We start from the raw sequence: 21,229 nt of genomic DNA, 5'->3' as shown, positions 1-21,229 counted from the left end.
GACGCAGCTCGCCCACTCACGGATGCACTTTGCTCCTCCTGGGCCCCCCTGTGTGTGTGTGTGTGGGGGGGATGGATGCCCCTAACACCCAACCAGCCATTGAAGTCTTCGTCGGAAGGAAGGTCCTTGTAGTGGCTCCGGCACATTCCTGCTCTTCACCAAAACGGAACAAAGAGCAGGCAGGAAAGTTACACGTGATCTTAGGAGAAACGAAAAGGGCCGCCATCCCTGCCCGGTTGCCGAGCTCTTCGCATTCCAATGGGCAGGAGCTCTGAAGGACGACCACGTGGGTGGGGGCGGGGGAGCCGCTCTTGGATGAAGGGGACTCTCAGTCCGCCGCGAAGGGAGAGGCTCGGCTTGTGACTGGGCGGGGCGCCCCGCTTTGTTTTCTTCCCTCCGCGCCAAGCATGCCGGGGCTCGTAGTCCCTCCTCCCTCCTTGGCAGGGCGACCAGAGCTCCGGCGAACTACGGCGAATGACAGGGGAGCCAGCTGATACGGGGCGGGGACGACGCGTTGCCTACTCGCCGCGCAGGCGCAGGGCCTCCCTCGCCGCTCGCCTTCAGCCCGGGCTGTTCCCTGCTCCGTTACGCACACGCGCTGTTGGCAGGTGAGGAGCTGCGCGCGCAATGGAGCCCTTTCGCCGGGGTGTTTGCATGAGTCATTGCCCGGGGAGCCTCTCTGCCCTTGCTGGGTGGGCGGCGGGGCGGAGGGGGGGTTTCTCACCAGAGGAGCCCCCCTTGCATGTCAGTGCAAAAGCAAAGTGTGTGTGTGTCAGAGGCACCCCGATACATAGTCTGGGGGTGACTTGGAATGGGTTGAGAGAGGCTAGGAAGGGGTTCGCCCAACAACAAGCACAGGCCCCGGTGATCTGATTCTGCCAGGATCCAAAGTTCCCACCTTCCCCAGCCCTGCAGTTCCAATAATATGTGTGCATGCGTATACACGCCATCAAATCCTTTCTGGTTGGTGCTGCAAACCAGGGGTTCTCAACTTTGGGCCCCCAGATGTTGTTGGACTACAATTCCCATCACCCCCAACCACTGGGGATGATGGGAGTTGTAGTCTGACATGGTCTGGGCACCCCACGTCGGGAACCCCTGCTTTAGCATGGACTGCTTGAGGATCCGGGACTTGTTTAGGGGATAGGATGTCTTTGTGATTAACTCCCATGCTGTTGGGTGGTTGTGTGTATGCATGCGTGCCTGCATCTGTGAGACCTGTTGCATTCCTCCTCCCTGGAGAGCAAACACTTCAAAAGAAGCAGGGCAAAGTGCTCTTTTATTCGCTGGTGCAGTATTCCATCCTCTTGACGTACTCTGAGCATGTTTTAGTACTGTGAATGATGGCCTTGCCCTCCTGCCTAGGATGGTGGGAAAGCTATAGGGCTGACTCTGGCTATAACAATGACCGACTATGGCCATGGATGTTTGTGTACTGCTTTCCCATTCTCAAAGTGTTTACATCTTCTCAAAGTGGCTTTCAGAGAGAAATAAATAAATGTAAGAGGGTTCCCTGCCTCATAGGGGCTCACAATCTAAAAAGAAACACAAGGTGGACACCAGCAGCAGCCACTGGAGGGATGCTGTGCTGGGGATGGAGAGGGATGGGTTGCTCTGGAGACATTGCTTGATTTGGGACGGGAGGAGACATTGCAACTGGCTCGGCACTGTGCTCTGCCTCCTGGCAGGAGTCCTTCCTGGCCCTGCTTGGTGATGCCAGGAATTGAATGCGGGGCCTTCTGTACACAGAGCAGATGCACTCACACTGAGCTATGACCCCGTCCCCAAACTGAACTTGCCCAAACTGGAACTTGAAACTTGGACTCTCAGGTTAAAGCCACCTTTGCACATAATGCCAAACCAGCAGCAAACCCGCCTCCGGTTTGGCCCCCGTGTTGTCCAAATTATCACATCCATGGTTCCTGTACCCAACCGTGGCTCCGATTTTGCCCCCAAACCTGGGAATTTGCCCTACAAACCTTGGTTTGTCGTGAGTTCCACTCACCCGGTCAAGGGTCGATTCCCTCCTCTGTGTCATCCGGATTGGGAATTTAACCCAAATTGCAGTTAATGGAGGAAGCTCCTCCTGCTGGCTTCCTTCCAGGGTTGGATGAAGTCCACACAGCCAGTCCTGCTCTTTTTGCTGGCTCCTAGACTGATTATAATGATTGTTTGAGAGCAGGTGGGGTTGGTTGCATGTCCGTTGGACCTGTGGTTTGCCGTTCTGTGAGAAGGTGGTTTGATGCTCTACAGCAGGGCTGCTCAACTTCGGCCCTCCTGCAGACGTTGGCCTACAACTCCCATAATTCCTGGCTATTGTCCACTGTGACTGGGGATTATGGGAGTTGTAGTCCAAAAACAGCTGAGGGGCCTAAGTTGAGCAGGCCTGCAGGCTGAGCTTTCCAGGCTCCATAAGGGCACCTAGCCTAGGTGCTAAACTGAGGGTAGAATTTATGTCCAATCCGCTGTTCTGTGTATGTGTGTCCTTGTGTGTGTGTCCCCTATCAACTTTGCAATGCTGGACCAATATGAACCAAACTGGGTACAGTTGTAATGAGTTACACATAGGAAAACCTCAATGGTGTCGTTTGTGAAGATGCCATCCACCCCGATTCAAGATGGCGGATGCATGAACGTTTGGGGCGCAAGTGGGCTAACTTGTGAGGATGGTAACTATCAATTAAGATCATAGTGAAAGGAAAGTAGGCAGGTTAGTTCTTACCAGAACAACTACTTGTTCATTCTGGCAAATCTATGAGTCTGTGCCATTGAGATATTATGGGTATGTTTCAATGGGGTCCTCTGTTATCATCTGTGCTCTTGGATTTCTGTGGGGCTTGCACAAGAAAAATGGAGCGTGTTTGACTTTATAAATTAGGGCCTCTTGGACTCTGTCAGGCGTTCTATATGATATTCTCTCTTGTCACCCTGGACCACAAGGGATGCCTTTGAGGTTTTTCTTGAGGCAGTAGGATTGCCCGACGTATCACTGTGTTATACGGGCTGCTGCTGCTCCTGTTGCTTTCTTGTTGATGGTTTGATCCAACTGTCATCTTCTCTATATATAATTCTCTTAAAAGTATCTGTCGCTGATCCCATGTGTGGCAGCTCTCGCGAGAGTTCGCGATCAGCTGCCAGATAGGATAGCGATGGGGACGGGCGAGAAAATAGGGATGCTGGCCAGCCGCCAGAGGCAGCAGCGGGCTGGGCTGGCCGGTGGGAGGAGGCAGCCGCTTCCCGGAGTTGGCAGGCGGGTGGGAGGAGGTGGTGGGCCGTCTTTCCAGCCGGTCCACCAGCCAGAAAGTGCCAGGGGCTGGGGGCGGAAAAGTGGGGGCGTAGAAGCTGGCCTGCTAGCCAGAAAGTGTGGGATGGGGGCAAGAAGCGGGCAGGGGGAGAAGCGGGCCAGCCGGCTGGCCAGAAAGCCAGGGGGCAGAGAAAAAGGCAGCGGCGGTGGGTGAGCTGGCTGGAAGTGCAGATGCTCTGCGCCCGGCCCAGTTAGTGTGCTTTTAATGCGGAATATATTTATCTTCCTGTATTATTCCTCTCTTGAAGAGATGCAGCTGCTGTGTACTGAATCAGGCCATTGCTCCATTTGCTCCAAGATTACTCAGACTGGCAGCTGCAATCTGGGGTCTCAGGCAGACAGAGATCTTTCCCCTCACTTCCAAACGGATTCCTTTTTTACCGGGAATCCATGCTGAACAGGTGCTCCTGTTCTATCAGCCACTGGTGGAATAAACACTAAGTTTGTAGATAGTTTATTTTCCCATATGTAAAAATATCTAAATTATCCGCCAAGAAAAGCGAAAATGTGTGCATTTGTATAAATTATGTAAATGGAGCTGATATGCATAGATTTAATTGGCATGCTTTCCCTCCACCCCACCCCACCCCATTTCCCCCGCGAATGGGTTGTAGTGAGGAGGGCTATGCAGGGCACAGCAGTCTTGCCTAAATACCAAGGAATCTGGCTTTACGAGTCTTGCTTGTAATTTTTAAATGTAAGTTTTGATTCTCGCCATGTTCAGTATGCTGCATCGCTTGCAGCCAGGTGGGACTGTAACACATTTATTCTCGGAACTGGAAAACCCCTGCTTGTTTGAGGATGTCCTCCTCCTTCACATGCTGAAAACGCCACTTCTCACGTGGTCCTTGACATACTCCATAGCAACCTCTCTATTTCTGGATTTCAGAAGAGCCTTAGGTACTGCTGTTGCACATAAGACTAGTGGCGTTTTCGGTCTTACCAGTGAGAGCTTTGTTTAGGAGCCTCAGAAGGTTTTACAGCAGTTCCACGTGGCCTGAGGGGACCTCATTCCATGTGCAGAGTTCTTGCTTTTGCTCTCAACAGCAGAGTTTCTGCTACTGACGGTTTGGAAGGAATACGTGGGAAACCAACACAGTTGATGAAGCTGCCTTATACTGAATCAGACCATTCGGTCCATCAGCCTTACTCAGTATTGTCTATACCAGACCTACTCAACTTTGGCCCCCCAGCTGTTTTTGGACTACAACTCCCATAATCCCCAGCCACAGTGACCAATAGCCAGGGATTATGGGAGTTGGAGGCCAACCTCTGCAGGAGTGCTGAAGTTGAGCAGCCCTAGCTTAGAAGGAGTGGTCTACACCAGGGTTTCTTAACCTTGGGCCCCCAGATGCTGTTGCACTACAACTCCCTTCATCCCTAGTCATGGCCTTTGTGGCTGAGGATGATGGGAGTTGTAGTCCAACAACATCTGGGGGCCCAAAGTTAAGAAACCCTGATCTACACTGATTCTTGTTGATGCATTTTTGGATGGTGTGTTCCAGGGCAGGCTCAGGTTAGATCCAAAAGTGGCAGCCATGAAGACGGAATTCCGAGGTAGGTTACATGATCCAAGACAGCTGGTTGTGGGGCTCTGGAGCAGGCAAATATATATCTCCTTGTGTATAGCAATGTACAGTGAATGCGAAAGTTGGTCTCTGCCCCAAGGTGCTTACAATTTAAAATCAGACACACAAGAAACAACACAGGAAAGGGATGGAAGTTGAAGCAGGGCTATATTGGGGAAGAACCTGCAAATTGTTTTCTGTATACCTACTTACAGTTAGGGTTGTTTTAGATGGATGCAGAACCAGGATGGAACCTTAGTTGCATGCATAGCTCCCTACCCTTGGCTGTGTCCCACTCCTCTTAGAAAGCAAATGGTAGGATTTATTTATGTCTTTGTCTATCATATTTCTAGACAACAAATATAAAAACAGGATAAAATGATTAAAGCAATTTTATGATATAAATCCAATTAAAATTAATTAAAGGCCTGAGAAAATAGCTGTGTCTTAAGGGTTTAAAAAAACACACAAAAAACAGCCAGAGATGAAGAAACTCTGATTTTAACAGGGAGTGCATTCCAGAGCCTTGGGGCAACCACGGAGAAGGCCTGGTCCTGTGTAGCCACCCAACGAGCCAGGGGTAGCCATCACCAGACCTCCCCAGGTGATCTTAATGGGTGGCAGGGTTCTTAACAAAGGAGGCACTCTCAAATACCCTGGGGCGGTGTTCCCTCTAATTTTTATAATTAGTGAGTGGAAAGAGTTTTGTCCTGGGTGGCAGCACCGAAGCAGTGTGTGCACATAATTCTCTCTCTCTCTCTCTCTCTCTCTCTCTCTCTCTCTCTCTCTCTCTCTCTCTCTCACACACACACACACACACACACACACACACACACACACACCAAAAATTATTGTGTTGCATGAATTTTTTACCCCTTGCCAGGGGAGCCACCAAGGTGGGGGTTCACCACCGCTGCCTCCTGTCCTCCCGGGGGAAACTGCTGGTGGGGGGGGGAGCCGCTGCCTTCTATCCTCCTCCCCTTGCCTCCAGGCCCCCCCCCCCAGCTCTGGTCTCTCCAGGGAGGTGGGAAATGGGGTGTTGAGCAGCAGTGGCGGGTGCAACAGAGATTGCCTGCCCACCAGAAACTGCTGCACGGGGGTCTCTGTGTGTGCACATGTGCACCTTAGAGGGAACAGTGCCCTGGACCCAAGCCATTAAGGGCTTTATAGGTAATAACCAGCACTTTTTATATTTTGCAGCCAGTGTCGTTCTTTTAAGATTGGTGTTATATGGTCTCTTTGTGTTATCCCAGAGACCAATCTGGCTGACACATTCTGCACCAAATGTAGTTTCTGGACTACGTACAAAGGGAGCCTCACGTAGAGTGCATTGCAGTAGTCAAGCCTGGAGGTGACCAGCATATGTACCACTGTTTTAAGGTCATTTCCCTCCAGAAATGGATGTAGCTGATGTATCAGCCGAAGCTGATAAAAAGAAATAGATTTGGGTGTCATCAGCATACTGATAACACTCTGCACCAAATTTCCTGATCATATCTCCTAGCAGTTTCATATAGATGTTGAAAAGCATTGGAGACAATATGGAGCTCCATACATTTAACTCCCGCTTTGCAGAGCAACAGTCTCCAAGATGCCGGGGAGGTAGGAATGGAACCACTTTAAAACAGTGCAACCCAATCCCAACTCCCTTGGGCAATCCAGAAAGATAGCATGGTCGATGGCACTGAAAGCCACCAAGAGATCCCAAAGGATCAACAAGAGTCACACTCCCTCTGTCCATAGCCAATTGGAAATCATCCATCAGGCTGACCAAGGCAGTCTCAACCCCATAGCCCACCTAAGCACCAGTCTCGATAATCTGTTTCCTCCAAGACTGCCTGGAGCTGAGAGGCAACCAACCTCTCAGTCGCCTTGTCCAACCATCCCAGTGCAGGTGTCCTCAGGTAAGGTCTAATTATATTTGCCTATTAATTAATGATTTATTAATCAGATTTGTACACCGCCCCAAACTTTTGTCTCCGGGCAGTTAACAGTAGCATAAAACCAGTTAAAACATATACAAAAACTTAAAACAATTGAACAATTTAAAAATCACCCACAAATTAAAACCTTAAAATTGTAAAGAGGTGAAAAAGCTTGGGTGAAGCTTTAAGAGTGAAGCTTTAAGAGCCTCTTGAAGGCGAGGAGACATCTTGCCCTCTCTCAGATAAGCATTTATAATACCGTATTTTACGGACTATAAGACGCTACGGACTATAAGACGCACCTGAATTTTAATCCAGTTTTTCAGAGTTTTAACATATTAAACTGTTAAAACATATAAGACACTCCTGAATTTTGGCGGATATTTTTCGAGGAAAAAAGTGAGTCTTATAGTCCATAAAATACGGTATGTACCAGACCCTCTCTGATAGTACTATTGGCAGATGAAATGCGCCAAATTGGGCAGGGGTCAAGAGAGCAGGTGGTAGGACATACAGTCCGAAGCAGCTTGTCCACATCCTCAGGAGTCATAAACTGAATGTGATCCAATCTGATCCCGTAAGAGGAGTTGCTGGACACCTCCCTGGTAGACTCTTCAATAAATGTGGAATCCAGTTTGGCCTGAATACGAGAGATTTTATCAGCAAAAAAGCCATTTAAAACATTGTTATTTGTGAGCCTGGCTTAGAACAAGCTTGAGTCCTGTGGGGCATCCAAACTAAGCTTGTTCTAACGGGAGTTTGCAAATTAGCCAGGATCTGAAGCTGGGATTGTGTCATTGAGGTTGGGCCAGAGAGTTCATGGAAACATGTGCCCGACTGCACACACACATACTTCAAACAGCTGAATTTGAGATATTTCCCCCCCCACACACACACACTGCAGAATTTCATAACCCATTCAATGTGGCTCAATCTAGTCAGGGCTTCGGCTGCTTGCTTCTGCTTTATGTCTTTGAGTGGACCACTTTATTTTGGTTTGGTTGTGTCGCAGGAGAAGAGTAGGCAGCATTTTAATTCTTGGCAGGATCAATTCTTATTGTTTAAGTATTGAGTGGTATTGTGAGTGGAGAGAATATTATCTAGTCATTTAGGCCAGAGTTTCTATTTAGGGCCCAAAGAAGAACGAAATTAGGTATCTTTTACAAGACCTAATGAAACTTTTATGGTTCTTAAAAAAATTTAAAAAAGGAAGGAAAGAAAAGGAAAAACTCAACCCAATTCCTCTTCAAGGATTTGTATAAGCTGGGTGTTAAATGCTGAAGAACTGCATTTCTTCAGCATTTAACACCACTAGGAGAGCTGGTCTTGTGGTAGCAAGCATGACTTCTCCCCTTTGCTAAGCAAGGTCCTCCTTGGTTGCACATGAATGGGAGACTAGCACTGTAAGAAATTCCCCTTAGGGATTGGGGCCACTCTGGGATGAGCATCTGCCTACTTGCATGCAGAAGGTTTCAAGTTCCCTCCCTGACTTTTCCAAGATAGGGCTGAAAGAGACTCCTGCCTGCAACCTTGGAGAAGCCTCTGCCAGTCTGTGTAGACAATACTGAGCTAGATGGACCAATGGCCTGACTCAGTATATGGCAGCTTCCTATGTTCCTAACTGCAGATGTGCATTTGTTAAGACTAAAGTCAATAAGACAAAGTTTCTACCCAAGAAGCTGCCTGGACTGTAGGAACTGGCATACAACCTATGTTGAGATTGCATATCTGAATGTGCATAGCAAAATAATATGAGCAGTTGCCACATTTTTGTCCTGTTTTGGGCAGCTTGGGTTCCCTAGCTTGGTTTAGCTAGGGAGCTGTCCAGCAGGGCTGGAGCAAGCGTACTGAAGCAGCAGGGGAGCTGTCCAGCCATGGAATCATGCAGAACAAGGAGGTAGGCCAATGAGGCATAGAACCAGCAACAGCTGCGTAGCAAATGAAGGGTTTCTGGCTAGTGCTGTTGCTATGCCTCTTCATGGAGCATCAGTGGGGCCATGCTGTGCAAGGCCCCACTTTGGGTCTTGCTCCTTCTCCCAGATAGGGCATAGCACATTGCTACCAGATATGCCCTGCAGCTTCTGCTGGATCAGGCCCAAAGCCCATCTAGTTCAGCATCCTGTTTCACTCAGTGGCCCACCAGATGCCTCTAGGAAGCCCACAGGCAAGAGCTGAGGGTATGCCCTGCTGTTGCTCCCCTTCAACTGGTATTTAGAGGTATCCTGCCTCTAAATACCCGTTTAGCCTAGAGGTGGCCTGTAGCCATCAAGACTAGTAGCCTTTGATCCCACGGCCAATTATGGTGGGTCTGAGGAGCTGGGTCTGTATGATCAGCAGGGTATTTCACACACCCTGAGACTCTTGAGGTGGGATGTCATCCGTGGTCACACTCTCAGGGTGGTTTTCAGGTTTGCTGCCTCCTGCTGTTGTTTGTATGTTTGCACTCAAGATGGAGACCTCTTTCTCCTCCATGGAGGCCTCATCTGCTTTTGGTTCGGTGCTGGGGTCGACAGGGAGGTGATGGGCCATGTCAGCTCCTTGAACTGCTTATGAGGTGTACACTGATTTCTGCACAGAAGTGTGTGGTTTCATATTCTCTGACATTTGACAAGGGGGAACAGACGTATGTGTTAAGCTGATGCAAAGTAAGGAATTGTACTTTGAAAGCATTCAGAGACTATTGTGACCCACCAAGATGGACCCTCATCCAGGATGGGCTTGATAAGCCGCCTGTTGTGCAACTGCTCTGGACTTCAGAATTGGAAGGTATCAAGTTAATGGTCATTGGACATTACAACCCCTTTTCTTTGCCATCTCAGTAAAGGTAAAGTGTGCCGTCGAGTCAGTGTCAACTCCTGGTGACCACAGAGCCCTGTGGTTGTCTTTGGTAGAATACAGGAGGGGTTTACCATTGCCTCCTCCCATGAAGTATGAGATGATGCCTTTCAGCACCTTCCTATATTGCTGCTGCCCGATATAGGAGTTTCTCCTATTCTGGGAGACACACCAGTGGGGATTCGAACCAACAGCCTCCTGCTCTCTAGGCAGGTTACTTCCCTGCTGCGCCATTAGGTGGCTTCCATCACAGTACTTGTTAGCTAATCAGATTTGACCACATCACTGAGGGCAAATAAAGCCAAGCTAGGGTGTGGCACCTCCTGGACTGGTCAGTGGGTGATCTTAGACAATCGGGGATGGCAGACTGAACTGATGATGCTTCTGAGAGCGCTCAGAGCCTGTTCAAGATGCTTCTCGAACAGCCAAAATGATTCATCAGTATTTGTAGCCATCGCTTAGAAAATGGCCCAAAGAGGGAATGGCCTTTCGATCATGGTGTGAGAATCTGCCCCCTTTAAATCTCAGGCCTAGTCTTTATCATCCCATATTAAACCTGCTTTCTTTGACAGAAAATCTTATTCGTTCAGTGGGATTTGGTCTGGAGAAGTTTCCCAGTGGATTGTCCTGTTGGTACCAAGGTGGGGAAAGTGTTTTGCAGCTTGATTTGGAGCTGATTTCATGTGAGGGCTGCTATTCAAGCTTGTGGCTGTGCTGTTTTATTCCACGGGCTTCTGGGGTGCCTAAACAACCACAAATGCATGCCAGTGCCGAAGCTCTGACCTGATGCTGTCTCCAGAAACAAAAGTGAATCCAAACTGGAATGTGCAGAGAACTCTTTGTTGCTGCAAACCTTGTCCTATTTCCCATGAGTGTCCTCTTTAATTAAATTGACATTCTCCAAGCTGAGGTTGACGGGCAGGTACAGAATGTCACGTTATAACTCTTGAGCTTTTTGTTGGGTTGATACGGCATTTGGTGTGTCAGAGATGATAGTTCAAGCCATTTAAGTTAACGGTGGTGACTCATTCTCAGCCTACGTCTCTGACCTTCTCATTCATTGCTTTCCCCCTTCTGCTCATCACTGCCTCCTGCCTCGGTGTTCCCTTCTTTTCTCCCACTCTTGTGTCTCTCTGACTTCTCCCCCTTCCCCTAGTGCTGCCTAAACGTGCCAGAATACCTTGCAAACCCCAGTTACCCAAGACATAAACAACCTCCTACTCCTGTTAAATATACCGTTGCCCCCTCCTCCTGTGCTTCTTACAGAGTTGATGTGGGCAGAATATAAAGTTTTGTAGAGCAAGGCAAATGAACTGGTCCCTCTCCAAACTGAAGTTGGAAGGATTCTGCAGAGGCATCTTGCCTCTGAGGCTGGGGGTGGCATATCGCCACCAGATTAGTAGCCATTGATAGACCTCCATGAATTTGTCCTCCATGAATTTGTCTAAGCCTCTTTTAAAGCCATCCAAGCCAGTGGCCATCACTGCATCCCGTGACAGAAAAAGTACTTCCTTTTGTGGGTCCTAAATTTCCCGGCATTCAGTTTCATGGGATGACCTCTGGTTCTAGTGTTGCGAGAGAGGGAGAAAAATGTCTCTCTGTTTATTCTCTCCACTCCATTTCAGGCATTTCATACTCTGTTTCAGGCAGGAATCTCCCCCAGTCCTACCTGGAGATGCTGCTAGGGGCCTTCCATAGGCAAGCAGATGTTCTACCACTGAGTTACAACTCCATCCCGTTAAGGGGAATTTCTGACAGCAGACAGTCATTCTGAAGTAGCTTGGGTTTTTTTTTTTGGGGGGGGGTTGATATAATCAATTCCAGAGGTCAGTTTGTAGATCATTATTAATATTGGTGACTCTTAGAAAGATGAATAGAAATTCAGAAGATTGCATCAGCAAAAAGAGGGGGTGGGGCTTCCATTCACACCCTTCTTTCTCCTCCCACCCAGGCAGATCATGCAGGGGTAGGAAGTGAACATAAGAATAGCCCTGCTGGATCAGGCCCAAGGAGGCCCATCTAGTCCAGCATCCTGTTTCACACAGTGGCCCACCAGATGCTGCTGGAAGCCACAGGCAGGAGTTAAGGGCATGCCTTCTCTCTCCTGCTGTTACTCCCCTGCAGCTGGTACTCAGAGGCATCCTGCCTTGAAGGCTGGAGGTGGCCCACAGCCCTCCGACTAGTAGCCGTTGATAGACCTCTCCTCCATGAAGTTATCCAAACCCCTCTTAAAGCCAACCGGGTTGTTGGCTGTCACCACATCTCGTGGCAGAGAATTCCACAAGTTGATTATGCGTGGTGGCTGCATTCAGCCCTAATCCACAGTTCATACTGGCCCAGCAGTAATGCAACTTCCCAACCAGGAGGAGGCATCCTACCTGTACATCCCAGGTCAGTAATCCATTTTACTTGAGAGCTGGGCAGAGCTATTATGGTGCCAATTGTGGGACACGTACCCCACTCATTTTCTGCTAATGTGCAAAGTGATGATGGGGGCATTTCCAGGGGGAAAGCAGCAGTGTTTAACCCTCTCCCCCCAATATTTTTCCTTTGCAACTTGTTTGCAAGCTACTTTCCCCTTGCAAACCTTTTGCAGGGGTGAGCTGGCAGATGGGAAATAGCAAGCCCTTAACCCATCTCCCACCTGCTGATTTTCTCTGCTCCTGTAATCTGGGGTCATTACAGGGGAACTCTGGAACTGAGAGCTCTCTCTCTCAATCTCTCTCTCTCTCTCTCTCTCTCTCTCTCTCTCTCTCACACACACACACACACACACACACACACCAACCAACCGGAGTATTTCACACCCCATGACTCTGTAGCCTCCGCAGTGGGATATCTTCTATCTCAAGGTGGTTGCCTAACCCAGCTGTCATTCTGAGATCTTTTTAGGGGGTGGAGAAGCTGGTGGGAGGGGTTGCAGAGGAAAAATGATGGTGAGAAAGAAGGGTTAAGGGCTGTTGCTCCTGTTAATTGCCCATAGCACCTCCTGACCCCCACCCCCGCTCTGGGTGGCTTTGCATGTCAGTGGCAATACATGGTACTCTATTGGGAATCCTGTGTGTACTGTCAAATGTTGTTCTGTCCTTAGGAATGGTTAGTGCAGGTGATGTGTCCCTCCCTGTGGCTGGGGATGATAGGAGTTGTAAGACAACCTCACCTGAGGACCCCTGGGTTAGAGGACAGTGGGTCTTTCCTCAGGGACTTATCACCTATCTCACAGGCCTGGCTCCATCTCACCCCTAAAATGGCAGAAGGACATGCGGAGACAGTGTTATGCCCTTATTTGTTCTCTGGCTTGGCAGTTGTGGAGCAGATGAGGCCCAGGGATTGCTCTTTGCTTATCCCTGCAGGACACCCACACCCATCCTGGCTGCTTGGAAGGCTGACGCTCCCGTTCTTCATTTTAGTGCGGTTTGCACCAGATATGCTCCAAGTGCCCAAGATGACCAGCTGGCTTCCCGTCAAGAGTTCATATAAAGTGTGGCAATTAAATTTCGATGGATCTCTCTCTTTTGTGTTCATTGTTCAGAAGAATAGATGCAAAGTTAATGGCTGGAACGGTCCCTTAGATCATTTTGATCACCGGCCCTGGGTCCAGGTCAGGTCTTCTGGTGGAGGACATCTCCGATAATTGCTCTTGGCTGCAATCAGAGCTGCTGAATACTTAAGCTGGCTTTAGATTTAAGCCCTGGCCATAAGTCATTGAGCAAAGGCTCTGTCGTCCATCCTTTTAGCAACCGGAAAATGTACATGAAATGGAACTTTGCTGACACATTGGCTACTGACAATTCTATTTAATAAAATGCTGTGCCTGGCTGTTCCTCCCCTCCGCCCCCCCACCCCGCCCAACCTCTTGGCTCACTATTTATTACCCATTCACCTGCCTTGAAATTGGACCTGGAATCTTTGATCAATTGGGTTTATAACTGTTTTTTTTAAAAAAGAAGACATACTCTTACCTCTGCTGAAATGTGCATTTGTAACTTTCCACGGTAGTGCTCTATGATTAACTCTTTACTTCCTTTTCTCTTGGGATGTTGAAGCAAGCTTGCCTGGCAAAACAAAAAACCCTTTCAGAGTCCTCAAGCAAGAATTTCTAGGCAGCAGAGAGGGCAGGTAACCCCAGAAATCCTTGTGGCTGTGTAGACTGAAGTTGATGCTGCTGCTTCATTCTTTCCTGCTGCTGCCGAAGGGCATTCCTTGATCTACAGTAGTGGGACTAAGAAAGATCCTGGAGGTCAGTGCCAGAGTAAAGACTAGAGCTGGAGTAAAGACTGCCAAGCTGGATGGATGGTCCAATGGTCCAAATCTGTGAGATAGTTGGGCAGGATCAGGGGAGACAGAAATTGATGGGGATGGTGAGTTAAGGCAGTCTGAACAAAATTGAACTTCTTCACTTCACTTCACTTCACTTCACTTCACTTTTCTTCACTTTGACTTGTCCATGCTAGAGTTGTCATCTAGATGGGGTCGGATGAAGCAGTCTTGCTTCAGTGTGATTCTTTGTGCCCCATCACACCTATCACACAGAGTTTCTATCTTCTTTTGGGTATAGAAGTGCTCCATAAAGTGAGAATTCAGCCTTGCATCCACTTCTGATTAACCCCTTGAGTATGCTAGCAAAGGGGGGCTTTAGCGGAGTTACCCCATGTCAGCGGGTTGCTTGAATGTGCCCAGTGCTGTGTGCTCTGTTTTCCCTTGTGGCCAAAGGATGCCATTTCTGTGCCATTTGTGGTTTATGATCTGGTTGCTAATGTCAGCTGGGCTGTAAATTGCTAAGCTAAAAGGGTTCTCGCTGGTGTGTTGAGCATTGTCTTATTTCTTGCTGATCCATGTTGATGGTAATGAAAATAAACTTTTGGCGGCTGTTAACTGCATGGCACTTGTGTTAAATCCCAATTCGGAGAGTGAAGCTTATGCTAATGCCTTCAGCTGTAAGCAAAAATTACCTTGTTCGAAGACGTGTAACCTAGCAGGTGGCTTGCATCTTGTGATGAGTACCCCTCGGAAGGATCCGTACAGCTAACTGCTTGTCAGGAAATGCTATTCAGAATGACTCTGATGGAGTACTTGGATTGAAAGGATCAGTTTGCTGCTGGTGAACACTGAGGGACTTTGGGGTCCTTGCAGGTGGGAATTGGAACCTGGAAGCTAGAGTTGGCTTGCAGAAGACATGGGCCTTGGGCCAGTCTTGCTGCTATACAGGGCCAACTTTTGCTTGTGCTCGTTCTTCAGCAAATAGCCAAGCCTACAAGCTGGTTCATGCTATGAGCAGAAAGCAGGGTGAACAAATGTTGGTGTCTCTCATGAGAAAGAAAGGGTGGTCAGACATAGGAACATAGGAAACATAGGAAACTGCCATATACTGAGTTAGACCATTGGTCTATCTAGCTCAGTATTGCCTTCACAGATTGGCAGTGGCTTCTCCAAGGTTGCAGGCAGGAATCTCTCAGCCCTATCTTGGAGAAGCCAGGGAGGGAACTTGAAACGTTCTGCTCTTCCCAGAGCAGCTTCATCCGCTGAGGGGAATATCTTGCAGTGCTCACACATAAAGTCTCCCATTCATATGCAACCAGGGCAGACCCTGCTTAGCTATGGGGACAAGTCATGCTTGCTACCACAAGACCAGCTCTCCTCTCCCAAGATAAGTCAAGACCAAGATAAGTCAATACCATTGACTTATCCAGCCCAGTCTGACTCCTGTCTGTCTTGGCTGGTGGAAGCTCTCTGAGACCTCACACACAGGTCTTTTCCAGCTCTGCAGTCTGATCTCTCTTTGTCTGGCCTTTCCTGGAAGCTTCTCTGTGCAAACGTTGTGCTCCAGCCCTGTGGCGACACCACCACTGGATGCCACAAGATGAGGCTGACAAGGGCCCATTGTGGCTGGGGATGATGGGACTCCCCAACTTCATCTGGGGAACCAAGGTTGAGAATGCCTGTACTAATAGATATCTGGGTGATTTGCAGGAGAACTGCAAGAATTTCTGACTCCCAGATGTTAACCATAGTAGCAACAAAACAGCATAGTAACAACAACATCTGCTGCCCCCACTAGGCTGCTGAAAGGAAGAAGTATTAGTGCAAAATTAGGAGTGGATTATTGTTTGGAAGGACTGAGAAATCAGTTCTGGTACTGGAAACAAGGTCTTGGCCTAATTCTTGGCTGTATGTCTGTATGTCTTGAGCCAGTATTTTGCACCTGGTTCTCACTGGCGGACTTTGGAGTTCTAGCAAACAAACAAAAAACCAAAACCAAAACAAAACAACAACAACAAAATTGCAAAGCAAACTGGACTCTATAACCCAGAAGTCTACCCATTTATGTTTTAAGGGAGTCCTTTCACATCCTGCTTGCCTGCATGCAAAACGGGGCTTCATGGAGGAGAGACAGCAGTTTTGCTTCAGCCTATTACTGTAAAAGGTTTCTGCCAAATCTGCTTACAACAGAATGAGCAGAGCACATAAAACAATAATTTAAAAATAATCAATAAATCACATTAAAAGACAACCAAAGTTAAAACAGCAGCAAAAATTGAATACAATTTAAAAACACCACCACCACAATTCTGGTGGAACAAATACGTTTGAATAACCTTCTGAGGACTGCAGTGGAACAGGCCTGCCAGATCTCCTGGAGGGAGCTCTACATTCAGGGGCCACCACCGAAAAAGCCCAAATTCCTGCAGAAGACTATTAACTTCACAGCTGACTGTGGTGGTACCTGAAGTAATATACCTCTGGATGACTTCAAATTAACAGCAGTGAATGGGGTTAGTATATATGGGAGAAGGCACTTCCTAAGTTATGGCCCACCTTCCCACAATCCCCAGCCACAGTGGTCAATAGCCAGGGATTATGGGAGTCGTAGGGCAACATCTGCAGGAGGACCGAAGTTAAGCAGCTCTGCCTTAGAGGGTAGGCTGCCGTGGGAGCTGTCCACGGTACTGGAACCTACCACCTGGTTCCCTGCCTGTTTCCTTGATTTCCTGTTGGATCTCCACCTTCAGATCATCAGCACTGCCATCACTCTGCTTCCAGCAGAGTTCGTCCAACCCAAATGGAACAAGTTGTAGAGCTGTGTGTGTAGAGGCTATGAATTAGTTTGCAGTGCTATAGAGAAGAAGGGGTTGCCTACCTAATCGGGCAAACCATGGCAAGAGTGTTCTCTCTACAGCCGGGCTCCCTGTCTGTTGTTGGACTACAACTTCCATCACAATGGCTAAAGGCTATTGTGGCTTAGGATGATGGGGCTTGAAGTCCAATGTCTTCTGGGACACTCTTGTCATGGTTTGCTGGAACAGTGCCCCAGACGAGATCAGATTGGAGGAGGAGGAGCCCACCCAGCTTGGATTTCTGGTCCCAATAACCACCCCCCCTGATCCTTCAGGGCTGGAGCTGGTTGTCTCTTTGGAAGAGTGCAGGCGCATTATGGACCTGATACACCCCACTGCCCGATGGGGCTTCTTCCCTTCCCTCAGAATGCCCTCCAATGACCTTGAGTCATCAGGGTAGATCCCCAGCAATAAAGTTGAAGTGCTCATCTTGCAGCTCAGGACGTCCCTCCAAATGCACCGACTCGGGGTGTGTGTTCTGGTGCCACCTCTGGAATAGGGCACAACTGAGGAACCAGGAGTGGGTGGGGCTCTCCCCTGCTAGCCCCACCCTCAGTTGCTACCAGCTGCCTTCTGGCTCAGCAGCTCCTGTTTAGAGCTCGTGCTTCTAGCCTTGCTGCTTCCTCTGATCTGGGTTCAGAAACGTCTGAGACCCACTTCCTTGTTCTTCTGTGAGCAGCATCTGTCTTGTGGGCCACAGTTTGGTGGTCTTCAGCATATTCAGTTTGTAATATAGGACGCTGCCTTCTAGTGAGCCAGACCCTTGGTCCATCTAGCTCAGAATTGTCTAAGCTGACTAGCGGTGCCTCTTCAGGGTTCCAGACAGGAGTCTCTCCCAGCCTGGCCTGGAGATGTCAGGGAGTGAGCCTCGGTCCTTCTGCATGCAGATCAGATGCTCTAGCCTTGAGCATGCGGCAACCCCATCATAAAATACAGAACAAAACTTTGACCTTTGAAAAGGCATCTGCGTGCTGCATTTAGCACAAATATTGAGCAACATATCTGAGTGAATGTTGGGAATGTTGAATTTCAGACCTGGAGGACAACTGGGGCGGTTTTTTATCTTGGCCTGCTGCATAGAGAGGTTGCCGGCACAAAAGGGCATCTTGCCTGCTCCCCGGAAAACATTAGCTTAGCATTGGAAAGTGAAGACCTGGCATAATATCTGGAGCTCCCAGCATTCAAGGTGTCGGGAAAGAACTCCGTCTAGCAGCATTTGATTTGCAAGTGATTATGTATACTTCTTGGGCTTTGGTGGCTGGTGTTAAGCACACGAGGGATCCCATTTCACCCCAAGCAGGGCCAAGGCCTAGCGGGGAAGGAAAGGAGAATCTCGGTCTTTGCAGTGTCAGGCCTTTTTTGGTGAACTGCTTTGGCTGAGGTGTCTGATTGGGGGCAAAGGAAAATCACAGGACAAGGCGGACAGGTGAGGTCCATTTTAGTCCAGTCAGCTACTGCAGATGTGGAAAGAGAATTGGGCTGCACAGAACCTTTCAGCTGGTTTTGAACTACAGCTCCCACAATCCCCCAGCCATGGTGGCCACTAGGGATTGTGGGAGTTGTAGTCCAGCATCTGCAGGAGGGCTCTGTGGTAGTAGATGTGACCATGGTAAACCTGATAGTGCTGAGGAAGCTGGATTGGTCAGGAAGCTGAACCAGACAGTGGAAGGCGGCGGAGGGTGGTATGTGCTAGATTTTTTAGATGCACAGACAAATAACTCAAACCCCACGTACTACAGAGGGGTTGCCCTGTTCTGTTGCAGCGAAAACAAGAAAGTGGTGCCTTAAAAACAACACCCTCCGCATGCCCCCCCCCCCGCCCCAGCATGCACTTTTGTGGACTGCGAGCTTTTAAGGCACCACAGGCCTCTTCATGGTTTGTACAGATGAGCACTTGATCACACTTGGATCCAGCACACATCTGAACCTGTCAAGGTCATGGATGGCTTTGATACTGTACAGGTGAACAGTTTCAAAGATTTGGGGGTGCAATTCTGCGAGTGACTTCCCTGGAACATAGGGAAGCTGTGCTAGGCTGGAAAGTTGACTTTTCTGCTTGGAGATTGTAGTTGTGTTCGCAGGGACGATTATTTTGAACCCTCCTTCTTTTCTGTTGGAGGAAAAGGTTCTGGAGGAAAAGGTTTATTAGCAGGCATGAATTCTGGCACAGGCTTAGTTGGAAGGGAAAAAGGATGACTGGATGAAGTCTTACACAAGCTGCTTGGAGATTTAAAGATTATTATGGGATGCACATTCTTTGAAAACCATGGAATAACCAGATGGATTTGCATTCCAAAGTGCATCTGATTCCTAAAAGTGAGGATATCCAATAAAGTACACTCAAAAATATGTACGAGTGTATCTCTCACCTGGAGTCTGAAATGGTAGAGGCCAAAGATACCTGTAAAAATGGTGATGAACCCATCTTCTACTTCTCTCTCATCTGGCTACTTGTCCTGTAGAGGAGACATTATCAAGGGAAGGGGAGGCAAGGGAGGTTGTGCCGGTTTCCTTCTGCAGTAGTCCAAAGAGGAAAAGTGATTTAACTTCACTCTTTTAAAGAAGCAGGACTAAGATTGATTTTTGGTTGGAAGTTATTGCTCTAGAAGGCCGTAGCCCTCTCTTTTTTTGCGGTGGGAGGGGGCTGTAGTTGAATGATTGAAGCTACCTGCCTGAGTCAGACCTTTGATCTACTCACTTGGGTATAATTTGCACTCACTGGCAGCAGCTCCCCGATTTCAGGCAAAGGCCTTTCCCAGCCTTACATGGAGATGCTGGGGATTGAACCTGGCATCTCTGGCATACAAAAGCAGATCACATCCCAGTGGCAGATCACCTGCTTTGAATGAAGAAAGTTGAACTGCATTAGGTGGGTCAGTGGTCTCCAGATAAGGCCGATTCCGATGCCCACACGGGAGCCTTAACTTAAATAGCGTACGTCTCTGCAGGGTGAGGTTGTCTAGGCTTACCAAGTGCATTTCCCAATTGCTCACAGATGCTCTGTTTCTTAGTATAATTTTGCATGTTGCAGTCTAATCCCTGACGCTAATTAGTGTTGTGGGGGATATTTATATATTGCTTTTCAACCCAAAAAAGCATTCCTCAAAGTGGTTAACAAAGAAAATGCATTGATGGGTTCTACAGCTGACGCTTGGCTCAGTGAAGCCCTGAGTCAAGGACTAGGAACAGCTGTGTTAAGTAGTGGGCCAGCCAGATGGCTTGGGGCCGTCTCCTCCTTCCTCACCCCACCCCTCTGCTACCCTCATCCACAGAGGCCTTCCTCTGGTGCCTCCCGCTGCCCATCTCAAGTTAAGCCGGTGGCATTCAGGAGGACCAGGACTTGTTCGGGCTGGGCTGGGCTGGCAGCCTGTCTTGGTCCCTCCTTGGAAAGGTCCACTAGACATCTTTGCAGGAAAGGGCTGTGGCTTAGAAGCCGTACAGCGAACTCCTGAATCTTAGTAGGCCGTTGTTTGTAAAGATGTTTTATGCAAAGTTTAGAAAAAAATGTATTACAAATGGGAGGCATGATATTGGTCCCAGCTGGGGCGCTCCATTTCCCTGTCTCTTTTGTGAACAGAATGCTGCAAACAAAACACTTTCAACAAAAAAAAAAGAGAAAGGGGGAAAAAGACTCCTTGTCTCTTTAAAACCACGGGTCTTGCTCTGTGTTGTTGTTAGCAACAACAAATTTAAACCTCTAACGAGGAACACTGTTGACACTCTCCATGTCTCTGAGTGGAAAATTACAATATGCCACTCATTTCCACTTATGCTTCTCATCAGATTCACTCCCCCCCCGCCTTTCCTGTGCAACTGTACAATGGATCTATATTTGGGCTGCAAGTACTGGAGGAAGGCGTTTCAGTTCCATCAGAAATCCCCCTCGAGGCATGCTTCAAGCGGAATTGTGGAGTAGGGGGAGAAGGGGAAGCATCCAGTGATATGGCAGCCCTCTCCGCCTGTTGGGGATGTGTTCCTGATGGGTATGAAAAAGCCGGGTGGGTGGGTGGGAGAAAGCAGGAGGAGGAAGCAGGCCCAGGGAGAGTGCAGGGAAATTCAAAGAAGGTCAGTTTCAGGATGTAACTGGAAGGATCACACACCCAGAGCAAGATGGCTGAGTGTGAGTCTGCCCATTGTATTTATTTTTACGTTTATATCCCGCTCTTCCTCCAGAGAGCCCAGAGTGATGTACATGGTTATGTTTGTCCTGACAACAACCCTGTGAGGTAGGTTAGGCTGCGAGATACATGACTGGTGAGTTTCGTGGCTGAATGGGGATTTGAACTTGGGTCTTCTTGGTGCTAGTCCAACACCCTAACCACTATGCCATGCTGGTCGGTCTTCCAGAATGGACCAGCATTCCCCAGTAAAGAGTTCTCTCCAAGACACCTCCAACCCCTGTTCAAGCCTCACAGGAACATAGGAAGCTGCCACTGCCATATACTGAGTCAGACCCTTGATCCATCTAGCACAGGATTGTCC

General features: G+C 48.6%; 1 protein-coding gene across 4 annotated transcripts in view; it reads left to right on the top strand.

Moving 5' to 3' along the window:
* The first annotated feature begins 456 nt into the window (after window positions 1-456).
* Window positions 457-21,229, top strand: part of TSNARE1 (t-SNARE domain containing 1) — a 610,667-nt gene continuing 589,894 nt past the window's right edge. For all 4 annotated transcript variants that reach the window (XM_053249800.1, XM_053249796.1, XM_053249799.1 and 1 more), the window contains exon 1: window positions 457-608. In XM_053249800.1, coding sequence (XP_053105775.1) covers window positions 475-608 — 134 coding nt within the window. In that variant the 5' untranslated portion in view covers window positions 457-474. The remainder of the gene's footprint in view (window positions 609-21,229) is intronic.

Source organism: Hemicordylus capensis, chromosome 4 (genome assembly GCF_027244095.1).
Source record: "Hemicordylus capensis ecotype Gifberg chromosome 4, rHemCap1.1.pri, whole genome shotgun sequence".
Taxonomy (NCBI): Eukaryota; Metazoa; Chordata; class Lepidosauria; order Squamata; family Cordylidae; genus Hemicordylus; species Hemicordylus capensis.
The sequence above is the reverse complement of the archived record's forward strand: the minus strand, read 5'-3'. Positions and strand labels throughout refer to the sequence as shown.